The sequence below is a fragment of the Rhinatrema bivittatum genome, chromosome 6, assembly GCF_901001135.1.
Source record: "Rhinatrema bivittatum chromosome 6, aRhiBiv1.1, whole genome shotgun sequence".
NCBI lineage: Eukaryota > Metazoa > Chordata > Amphibia > Gymnophiona > Rhinatrematidae > Rhinatrema > Rhinatrema bivittatum.
This window is the reverse complement of record NC_042620.1, coordinates 173,270,901-173,283,387: the sequence shown is the minus strand read 5'-3', so window position 1 is coordinate 173,283,387 and position 12,487 is coordinate 173,270,901. Positions and strand designations below refer to the sequence as shown.

At 42.1% G+C, this 12,487-nt stretch overlaps 1 protein-coding gene across 6 annotated transcripts in view; it reads left to right on the top strand.

Moving 5' to 3' along the window:
* ADARB1 (adenosine deaminase RNA specific B1) overlaps positions 1-12,487 on the top strand; it is a 502,731-nt gene that overhangs the window by 447,465 nt on the left and 42,779 nt on the right. For all 6 annotated transcript variants that reach the window (XM_029606158.1, XM_029606159.1, XM_029606160.1 and 3 more), the window contains 2 exons: positions 1,002-1,170; positions 6,087-6,268. In XM_029606158.1, coding sequence (XP_029462018.1) covers positions 1,002-1,170; positions 6,087-6,268 — 351 coding nt within the window. The remainder of the gene's footprint in view (positions 1-1,001; positions 1,171-6,086; positions 6,269-12,487) is intronic.

The following is a 12,487-nucleotide window of genomic DNA, read 5'->3' as shown; positions in this document are numbered from 1 at the left end:
AGCTACAGGCATGCCTAATTTTGTCAAGTAATATGTAGGGTTTTTTCCCCATGATAATTACCCGGTTTATATCTATTCTAATATCACTTCTAATGAATTATGGATATTGCAGTATTAAAGCTTTTGAGAGTTATTGCCCATTCAAAAACTTACATTTTATGACATATTATTATATTGTATAGTAATACGGAGCTACTACACTGGCAGGAATGGTTGAAAACTAAATATAAATGGAAAGTTTAGAAAGCAGTAAATATTGCCACAAAACAAAAAGTTCTCCCTTGCTGTTGGAATCACACACATGAATGCCTGTCTGTATTTATATTTGAATTTGTAGATCCGTTCAGTATGCAACCTGAATTTAGAAAGTTATAGACTAAAAATAATCATTTGGTCCATTTTAATTTGTTTTTGTAAATTTTCTTATTGCAAATAAAAGTTACTACGAAATCAGCAGATCTCTAAAAAGATCATATATGAGTCACTCCCATCAGAACAGGTACAATGTCCCAAAAAGTACGTATTTCAGTGCTTCATTAGTAAGTTCTTCAAGGTCCCCCGACACGGTGCTCTGTTTTGTCACAACTGCATCAGGGGGCCACTATTTTGTTCTCAAATATGTCGTTAGACGCTGTCTGCTAACTTCTTGTAATGGTCCTCAAAAAGGCTTCATAGATTTCCATTTCCGAATAATTGCCGATATTGTGGTATTGTCTGTATTTCCTGGGCTTCCGGGTTACTAATTGGGTATTTGTGTTGTTCCATAGTGAATATTGCCAGTCATCATACAAAGTAAGGCCATGCTGAGCATGGCAATTATAATTTTGAAGTCTGTATTTTTTTGTTCCTTTTTCTCCTCAAAAAAAAAAAAAGTCATTCCTATAATTACAGTATATGATAAAAATAAAAGTACTTTGTCCATCTTTTCTAGATTCTCTGATATTTTGCCTATCAGACTGTAAAGGTGGTTTTGTTTTAGATGTGTGTTTTATCCTCCTCAGATCAGGGAGACAGGCATCCAAACCGGAAAGCAAGAGGACAGCTTCGAACAAAGATTGAGTCTGGAGAAGGAACCATTCCTGTGCGATCCAGCAATACCATCCAGACATGGGATGGGGTATTACAGGGGGAGAGACTGCTTACCATGTCCTGCAGTGACAAGATAGCAAGGTGAAGTTTCTGGAAGCCATTAGACGACATCTATGAATCAGACAGAAATGAAGCATTGATACAGTATTTTAGAATAAGCCAAACCAAGAACAAAACCCCAGTTTCTGCTTTTGAAAGCTCAAAGTGACCACATTTAATCTGTCAGTGTTAGTGGCCAAGACACCTATTCATTTCCACCTTCGATACCTTTGAAGAAACAGAACCAAGAAGAGAGATGGAGGCGGTTGTGATAATTCAGTTGGCAGTTTTAGCAAACTAGATCATTATAATCATTTTTTTTTTATTCTTGTAGTTTCTGAAGTGATTTTTATATATTAAAATGTTTAAAAGCTGCTTCCAATGATCTACTCCCACCACTTTGAATCCAAGTAAATCAGATTGTTGCTGTGCTGATCTTAGCAAGAACTCCATATGTGCATGGAAAGCACTCAGTATTTTCCCCTGGGGAAAAATTACCACGGACAAGAGATGAAAGAATCTGCTAATGAAGGGCATAGCCTTAGAAATCATTTATTCCTAAAACTGTAAGTAAGACTAAAAGATAGGAGACAAAGAAACAAAACCAAACAAACAGAAAGTGTGACTTTCAAGATAGCCTTAGGTCAACCCTCCCCATGCATTTCTTTTCTAAAGGTGCCAACTCTGCCCTCTTCCTGTGCTCCTTCTCCCAAATCAGTCATCAGCTTTGAAAGTAAGAAAGTCAGATATCCCAAGGACCTGCATCCACTCAAAAATTGGTACCTCTGCGTATTAGGGAGACACAGACAATATATACTGCAATACACAGAGACATTTTACTATGTAATAAGCCCCTCTGTTCTTTTGAACTGTGGCTAAAAAAAAGCAAGCGAGTCAATAAACAGGCAAGTTAGTATATCAAGACTACTGGTACTGCTGCTGTAATTTAATTCTAGCCTCTCCATGGCTAGACTAGAAATTGATATCACTGTTTCCCCTTGACCAAATGACCCTGCACATGTTAAACATTTCCATTTAAATGTTTATGTATTTTTGTTCCGGCTATCTATCTGTTCTTTGAATTCAAGTGCCAAATCTTATTGTTAAAATTGAAATTTTTAGAATTAACAAAATGACATTAAATAAGTTGTAAGAGCCCCTTCATGAAGTGAATTCAACTGCTTTTGCATAATAGCAAGTGGCAAAAATCTGCAATAAGGAAGAACCTGCTTTCTTCTCTGGACGCTGACATCTTGATTCATGAATCAGAGTGAAGAAGTTCAAAAAGGGCAAATACCAGTGGCTGATTCAATAGTGTTATTCACATGCAGGTTATTTTAATAATTTCATTCTAATTTGACAGTTTTCAGTACGACTAATGAATCACCATAATCATGGTAGCCCTTTGCTTGCCATGTGCCTTGAGCCAGAGGTCAATTGGCTCATTGCCTTGGATGTTTTACAATTTCTCCATTCATAAAGCTTCCTTTATGAGCCAAATTAATGCTCTAGTAGCAGTGCTAGGCAATGCCATGTGGAAGACATGAGTTTGATTTCCCTGCTCTGCTTCTACTTGTTGGGCCAGCTGTGGCAGCCCCCTGGAAGGAGAGAACTCCAGCCATCACCTAACACCTATTGCTACTGGTGGGATTCAGAGTGCCTATAAAACAGACTCCAAAGACAAATGCAGTCTTTGGCCCCCTACCAAGGATTATTACTGTGATGACTGGGTTATAGAGGGTCCAGTAATCAATAGGTAATCTCCACTCTAGTATAACACCCACAGCAGTATATTCCTTTGATTCACACAGTACACAGTTTTATTATACTATATAAATGTTGTATGCCAACATAGTAGAAAAAATGACAGTCATATCAAGCCAAGGATATCACACATTTATCTAATTATTGTCCACTTCTAATAAGAACTGGCATTGAAAGAAAGAGAGCTAACATGGTCCTTTGTCCTGGAACAAAGGCTCCTTTAGTTTTAGATGGAACTTCTTGTTTTAATTTTTTTCCAGTTTCAACTTCAGTTAACTTTTTGATTGCTTAAGAAATCATAATGTTTGGTCAAACAAAGATTGTGATTAAAACTTAATCCTAGCACAATGTCTGTCTTGTCTAGATTAAAAGCACGGTTTACTCTGTCCATCAAATTCCTGACATTAAGGAATGATATTTATATCTTTCATGCTGAATCACATTGGGATTATATGACATGAACTGGAGTGTGATACTTTCTGATCTAAACTGTGTGATCCTATAAAAATTGCAATTAGCAAAATAACTCTTCATGTTTACTAATCATTTGAAGAAGAAAGTTAGTTTAATTACTTTAGTTTGTGTATTCGGAGACTGCGTGCAAAAAATAGATCCGTGAAGTTTGATCAAGTTAACCCATGATAGAAGTAGGGGAGAGGCAGTTTGCTATCGTGCTTCTATGGCTGGGACAGGCCCTCTGTGCACCTCAAGAAAGAATGAGTAAATAAAATTGGGAGCGGGAGGTCCAGCCATCACCTGCTTTTACAGATTGGATAGGGGCTCCTTACCCTTAGGATAACCTGCATAGAGCGGCAGTTATAATCCCAAACAGCTTGGTGGGCACAGATTGGTTGCACTATTTTGTTTATCTGTCAACATTTACTAAATTTAATGCATACAAAAGTTATGCTGCATATGTAAGTGTGTTTCTACATATTTTACTATTTTATTTTCCAAATGGTATAACTGAGTGAAGTGAGTATCGGTAATTAAAGTGACTTGGCCAAATTTACAGTCATAGTTGAAATTTACATCTAAGAATTTCTTACTCATGTAAGCAAGCTCCAATTCACAGGCACACCTACTTCCAGTGTTAAGTCAGTTTGGTTGCCCAAATATTCTTAAGACCCTGTATAGCTGAAATAAAATAAATATTAGTAATTAGTATATTAGATTGCTCTATATACAATTTTAAAAATGATCTTCAAGTAAAACTATCATTTAAGAAATACAGTCCTGACTTGCTGAAAATGACCCCAAGTCATTCATTTTAAGTGGGACTGCTAAAGATTGTGTTTGCTGCTCCCATCTGTGAATGTATATAATGGACTAAGCTCACCAAATAACAGTAGGTCCTGCATTTTCAAAAAACCCTTGTTAGTATTACGAATCCTTCCAACTTCATGTACAATGGTTCTTTACTAAATTTGTTAGAGTGAACTGGGAATACACTCTTTACTGCATTTCAAGAAAAAATGCCTGTCCAGAATCTGTTTATTTTGCTCTTACAAGCTACTCTTATTGTCAATAAAATACATTATACAGTAGTTATATGCTGAACAATTGAATTCATTGCTCCCATAAAGCTGTTCATAGTGACAATTTTGAAATGTAGAAAATAACTGATTTCAGTGAGATAACCCACAGGCATTGTAAGCAAAGGTGCCCACTTGTCACATTTTAATGGTAGAACCCTTTTAAGAATGGATATATAATATTAATTGCTTAAATTGCTTTCTAATGTACTACTCCACTTTTTCTGATAAACTCTAAAAGAAGTGCCTGTGGTTTTGTGCTAGTTTAACTATAGAAGACTCAAGTTATTTGTGATATTTAAAAATAAAGTACATGTATGCAGTAATTTATAGTGCTAATTTATCTAAAAAAAAATTGCAGAGCTAGTGTTTATCAAATATGCTGCTGTTCAAGGATGGATTAAGAGGTGTTATATTTTATAGAAACAAAACAAAAAAGATCCATTTTATAGTATGTGATGTAATTAGTTAAACAGACAGGGCCATATGTATTTGTTTAGCTCCAGTGGAAAAATTGTTTGTTTGGTCCTGGCTTTTTTTCCCATAGAAAATAGTTATTTTCATTTATAAATCTGGAACAGTTTGTACCCTCAAGAAAAACCGATATATCTGCTCCATTGTGATGCAGTGAACAAGTATAACTCAAGGTTTGTCTTCTGCCTGAAGTAACTGCCATTCCCTCAGGGCTGGGCCCTTAAGTGCAAGTAATTGCTAGGACTTACCAGGCAGAAGCAAGAACTAGGAAGGCGAAGGAACCCCATTGGAACCCCATTGGAGCCAATGACCAGGATTGACACAGGATCCACAATAGAGCCAGAGCAGGAACAGGCTAAGCAAACAGAATCACGGAGCACACCGTAGGAGAACTGTTGGACCAGCAAAGCTGTGTCAGACTAGGGCTCCATATATCCAGCCCTCGATTTAGGACACACCTAATGCTGGTCCAATAGGGAGCCTCTGGAGACTGGACTTCCTTCTTCTGTTTAGCTTGATAGCACCTAGAGGATTCTTGCTGAGCTACAGTCCATCTGGCTCTGCTGCAAGATCCCCTAACTTTGAGCACCCAGGGCTGTATGTTTCATCCCCACTGCCCCTGGCAACCAGCAGGATACCAGCCTACACCAACCATATCCCCAGAGAATTGGGAGGCAGTGATAGTCTGGGTCATCCCACAAATGTTCCATAAAAGCATGTAAAAAAAACTCTAAAATCTTCTGAGAAGAACTCTGTCCCTGAGCTGTATTGGTGACATCACCCACTTCTGTTGACTGATATCCTACTGTCCTTGGACAACCTTTGTTAAGCAACTTTCCTTTACTGTTCTCATTGTGAAAGGAGATCATTCAGCACATAACTGTACATTTGGGTAAGGAAAAATGAAAATGTTGGTGTCCTTACTTAATGGATCTTTAAAAGAAGACAGATGAGAAGGAGTAAGAGCAGAGGGCTTTTAGAGAAAGATAAGTAAATTAATTAGAGTACATATGTAATTGGAAATTATTTACAGTTAAGTGTATATCTGGGAATGAAGTATTAATCATGTTTACCAGGGCAACTGGAAAGAATGAGTACTGGGAAACCTTTAAAGTCTATTCCATTCTTGACTGAACATTTTTAATTGTAGTATTAATAGAATACTTCTTTTTCTCTTCCCTTCAGATGGAATGTGTTAGGTATCCAAGGATCTTTATTTAGTCATTTTATGGAGCCAATTTACTTCTCTAGTATTATTCTGGGAAGTTTATATCACGGAGACCACCTTTCCAGGGCAGTATACCAGCGGATAGCAGAAATAGAAGATCTACCACCTCTTTATAAGCTCAATAAACCTTTATTGAGTGGTAAGTATAGTACAGATCAATTGACTCAATTAGAAATAGTAATTCCATTTTATAACTAAAATCATAGATTTAGTGTATTCCTTCAACCATACCAGTTACCAGTCCTTGTCTAAAATTAATTATATTTTGCCTTTCATGACACTTCAAAACAGAATACATTCTGGTACTGCAGGTATTTCCATATCTCTAGAGAGCTTACAATCTAAGGGCCTGGTTTACTAAGTTGTTTTTTTTCCAAAGAGACAGCATGGAAAAAGAGCCTTGGTTAATCAAGCCTTAAGTTTGTAACTGAGGCAATGGAAGGTGATGTGACTTGCGCAGGTCAAAAGGAATGTAAGCGAGATTTGAGCCCTGGCTTCCCTGGTTCTCAGCCTGCTACTCTAACTACTAGGCTATGCCTCCATTAAAGAAAATCTATGCTTTGCTTTTTCTGTTACCATACCTAATGACAGCTTCATGCCTCAGTAAGTGCATCTAATTTTCTCTTCCAACTTCCTGATATTGTGAGGTCAATATTCAAAGCCATTTAAATATATAACTGAGTTTAAATAATACAGTTTCTTCTAGGTCTTACGTTGCCTGAATGTGCCATTACAGCTCAATAAAGGAATGAGGTGGTAGTGATAGTGGTAGCGGAAATGACAGAGGTGATGTGACAATAAAGCTTTGCGGTTGAAAAGGCATTTCTCACAGAACAAGCAGGATGGTAGTCCTCACATATGGGTGACATCACAGGATGGAGCCCAATCACGGAACACTTTTGTCAAAGTTTCTAGAATTTTGACTGGCACCTACTGGGCATGCCCAGGATGGCACTAACCCTGCAACCAGCAGGGGTCCCCCTTCAGTCTTTTTCCGCGCAGCAGTTGCCATGCGGGTTAAGGAGCTCTACAGAGATTCCTGACAGGAATTTTCCTCACGGAATTACTTATTATTATTATTTATTTATTTATTATTATTTAACGTTTCTTTTATACCGATGACCATTTGCACATCGCATCGGTTTACAGTGAACAAAAACCATTGGGCAGAGCCCTTACAAATAACAGATAACATAGTAAACCATTGGGCAGAGCCCTTACAAATAACAGATAACATAGTAAACTAGGCAACATATAAATAATATTTGGGAGGAGCCCTTACAAGAAATACAAACATCAATGAGTAAATGCTATGGGTATATGCTATGGGATTGAACTATAACTATAATTACTTCATAATTTAATAATTGAATTTTTACTTCCGCGGTGGCCCAGTAAGTGTTTTACCCGATTCTGGTCTATTCCCTTCGGGTACAGCCCTTGTGGCCTACTGGCCGTTGACCGCACTGCAGCTAACGTTTTTGAGAGGCCATGGCATCGGGGTTCCGTCGATGCCCTGACTGCACTCACACAATGTCCATTACCAATCCTCACAAGGTCTGTGTAATGTGCTTAGGGAGCGAGCATGATGTCCTTACTTGCACCAAATGTGCCCTTATGATACCAAAGGGTCGCAAGGCTAGAATGGAGAAGATGGAACTTCTCTTTCGGTCACAAACCCTGACGCCGTCCATAGCCTCGACGTCGTCCGAGCCTACACAGTCTACGTCGCGCAAGTATCGTGCACCAATCGGTGTCCGACCAGCATCGACGACTCCACGGCCATCGACCCCCCTCTGTTCCTACTCAGGAAAAGGACCGAGGAGATCATCAGGAAAAGCATCGAGGAGATCATCAGGAAAAGCATCGACATCGACTCTGTAGGTCTCAGACTATCAACGCAGGTAAGCCGCCGCCGAAGAAAGCCCATCCAGAAAAGGCACCGTTCCTATCTGGGTCCGGGTCACCGAGGCAACCTTCACCTGGACAGGTGATAGGAGCCGCGATTCCACCTCCAACGGTGGTCCCTCCGGCTACGACCCCTCCTCTAGCATCGGGGCTTCACGCTCCAGGTTTCTGAGAGGAATTGGATCAGATGATTCAAGAGGCCATCAACAGAGTGATGCAAGGCTTCAAGATTTCTCCGATGCCGATTCCTGTACCGGCTACCGATCCAATTCCTGTAGCGCTGGTACTACTACTGACGAGGATGGAAACGCTGCTCGCCGCTTTTCCTCTGATGGATCCGAGGGCACTGATTGGCCCGGTGCCCTCCTCCCGAATTCCTCTCTCATCGACAGTAGAAGGAGAAACACAGTTTATTTCTTCTTCCATCGGGAGTCCTACCGATGCCTCAGCCATCGATGTCACCGGTAGCGTCTTTGCTACCATCGGTGCCTCCGATCCATCTATCGATGCCCTCGGTGACCTGGATGCCATAGGTCAGCGTGTCTTTCACGGGTCAATGCTTATATCCCGCTTTGCCTCTTACCAGCTCTATATGACCCAGTACAACAGGGTCCTCTTTAAGCAAATGCAAGACTTTGCTGAGTCCCTACCTCAGCAGTTTCAAGAGTAATTGCATGCCCTGGCTCAAAAAGGATTAGAAGTGGGCAAACATGAAATAAGATCAGCATATGACATTTTTGACACTGCTTCCAGGGTATCAGCAACAGCTATTTCTGTGAGGAGGTGGGCCTAGCTAAAGTCTTCGGACCTATGACCTGAGGTCCAGGACAGACTATCCGACTTGCCTTGCACTGGTGACAATCTTTTTGGTGAACAGATACAGCAAGCAGTGGCACAGCTCAAAGATCACCATGAGACTCTTCTTCAACTCTCCTTGTTGACTTCTGAATATCCTGCTAAGCAAACATTCAGAAAAGATCCCAAAAAGTCTTTCTACCGCCAAAGGAAATCATATCCTTCACCGTCCAAAGGTCACTCTACTAAGCCTTACCAGAAAGGCCAGTACAGGCAACCTCGCAGGCAAAAAACACAGACAACCCCTCAGCCAGGTCCAGCATCTGTTTTTTGACTCTCCTTGAGAGCAGCATTCAGCCTCCACTACTGCATGTACCAGTGGGAGGTCGATTATGCCACTTCAGCAACATCTGGCACACAATCACCTCAGACCAGTGGGTTCTTGCCATAATCACTCAAGATTATCATCTCAACTTTCTTGCCATTCCGCTGGACTCCCCACCTCGGCTGACATGGGAAACATCCGATCACTCACCACTCCTGGATCAGGAAGTCTCCCTCCTCCTCCAATCCAGAGCAATCGAACCAGTGCCATACTCCCAACAGGGCCTCGGCTTCAATTCTCGGTACTTTCTAATCCCAAAAACGTTAGGTGGCATCCGCCCAATACTAGACCTTCATGCCTTAAACAAGTACCTACAAAGAGAAAAGTTCAAGATGGTAACATTGGGTTCCCTCCTTCCCCTTCTGCAAAGGGAAGACTGGCTCTACTCTCTAGACCTCCAGGACACTTACACACACATCGCAATAACTCTGTCTCATCACAAATTTCTGCGATTCCTGGTAGGCCCAAAGCACTATCAATACCGAGTGCTACCATTCGGCCTGGCATCTGCACCACGAGTCTTCACCAAGTGCCTCGTAGTAGTAGCAGCATTCCTCAGGACTCAAGGTGTCCACATCTACCCCTACCTCGACGATTGGTTGATCAGGGCTCCCACCCAGCAAGCTGCTCTGACGTCCCTACATCTCACCTTGCATACCCTGATCTCCCTAGGGTTTCTCATCAATTACCCAAAGTCCAGCTTAGTCCCATCACAAACCCTGGCCTTTTTAGGAGCAGACCTGGACACCTTCAAAGCAAAAGCATTTCTTCCTTGAGAACGAGCTCTCACTCTCACTTCTCTCGCCCATCAACTGCAGTCTCGACAACATTCAACTGCACGTCACTTCCTAGTTTTGCTAGGGCACATGGCGTCCTCGGTACATGTCACTCCAATGGCTTGTCTTGCCATGAGAGTCATGCAGTGGACTCTAAGGTCACAGTGGATTCAATCATCTCATCCACTGTTAACCGTTGTCCACATCACCAACCCGCTTCGCCTGTCTCTGGCTTGGTGGAAAAATTCAGTCCAATCTCCTCCAAGGCCTTCCTTTCCAGGCTCCAGATCCTCAAATAACCCTTACAACCAATGCCTCCAACCTCAGCTGGGGAGCACATGTTGCCAATCTACAAACTCAAGGCACCTGATCTCCAGAGGAAGCCAAACACCAAATAAATTTCTGGAACTATGAGCAATCAGATATGCTCTCAGGGTGTTTCAGGATCGCCTTTCCAGTCAGGTCATCCTGATTCAGACAGACAACCAGGTGGCCATGTGGTACATCAACAAACAAGGAGGAACGGGCTCCTACCTCCTGTGTCAGGAAGCTGCACAGTAATGGGCGGAGGCCCTTTCCCATTTGATGTACCTCAAGGCCACCTACTTGCCGGGAGTGGACATTGTGTTGACAGACAAGCTGAGTCGCACCTTTCAACCGCACGAGTGGTCCCTCAACCCCACAGTAGCGGACTCAATATTTCAACGTTGGGGTTACCCTCACATAGACCTTTTTGCGTCACCTCAAAACCACAAAGTAGAGAACTTTTGCTCTCTCACTCGCAGTCAACACTACCAAGAGATGCGTTCTCCCTCTCATGGGCAACCGATCTCCTATATACATTCCCTCCACTTCTACTTCTCTCAAAAACTCTCGTGAAGTTACGTCAGGATAAGGGAAGCATGATCCTCATTGGCCATGCAAAGTGTGGTTTCCGATTCTTCAGGACCTCTCCATTCGCAAGCACATTCCCCTGGGGAAGGACCCACTTCTGATCACTCAGAACGACGGGTTCCTACGCCACCCCAATCTTCAGGCCTTGTCCCTGACTGCCTGGATGTTGAAAGGTTAATTCTTCAGCCACTCAACCTTTCAGAGCCAGTTTCCCGTGTCTTGATTGCTTCATGAAAGCCTTCCATGAGAAAATCTTATTTTTACAAATGGAACAGGTTTAAGTCATGGTGTTCTTCCCTGTCCCTTGATCCTTTCACTTGTTCCACTATGAAATTTCTAGACTATCTCTGGCACTTGTCAGAATCAGGTCTAAAAACTTTTTCCATCAGGATGCATGTCAGTGCGATAGCCGCCTTCCATAAAGGTGTTGGGGATGTTCCCATTTCAGTACAACCCCTGGTAACATGTTTTCTGAAGGGCTTGCTCCACTCAAACCTCCACTGCACCCTCCGGCCCCGTTTTGGGTCGGCTCATGAAACCACCATTCGAGCCTCTCCAATCCTGTGATCTTCGCTATCTCACATGGAAAGTGATTTTTCTGTTGGCAATCACATCTGCTCGCAGAGTTAGTGAGTTACAGGCCCTAGTTACCTACCCGCCTTACACTAAACTTCTGCATGACCGGGTAGTACTCCGCACTCACCCTAAGTATTTGCCTAAGGTAGTATCTGAGTTTCACATTAATCAATCCATTATACTACCCACCTTCTTTCCCAGGCCCCATTCCAATCCAGGAGAACAGGCTCTGCATACCCTTGACTATAAACGGGCTCTAGCATTCTATTTAGACCGTACAGCTGCCCACAGAAAATCCACCCAACTGTTTGTTTCATTCCATCCCATCAGATTGGGTCAACCTGTGGGTAAGCAGACTCTCTCCTCCTGGTTAGCGGACTGCATATCCTTTTGCTATCAGCAAGCAGGCATTCCACTTCAAGACCATGTTAAAGCACACTCTGTCAGGGCCATGGCAACTTCAGTAGCGCACTTACGCTCGATGCCGCTTCCTGATATTTTTAGGGCTGCTACCTGGAGTTCTCTCCATACCTTTACAGCCCATTATTGTTTAGACAAGGCTGGAAGACAAGATTACATCTTCGGCCAGTCTGTCTTGCGCAGCCTATTTGCAACTTGATGTACCAACACCCTTCCACCTAACCGTTAGGGTTCAGGATGCCCTCTACCAAATTCCACCCCAGTCCTTGTGCCTATTGCACATCTTGGGTACATTTGGTGCATTTCTCGGACATCCTTAGCTCAGTACTCACCCATATGTGAGGACTACCATCCTGCTTGTCCAGTGAGAAAGCAGAAGTTGCTTACTGTAACAGGTGTTCTCACAGGACAGCAGGATGTTAGTCCTCACGAAACCTGCCCACCACCCCGTGCTGTTGGGTTCGTTACGTTTTTCTTATTTTATTTTTTGGCACTTACTATAGCTTTTAAACAAGACTGAAGGGGAACCCCTGCTGGTTACAGGGTTAGTGCCATCCTGGGCATGCCCAGTAGGTGCCAGTCAAAGTTCTAGAAACTTTGACAA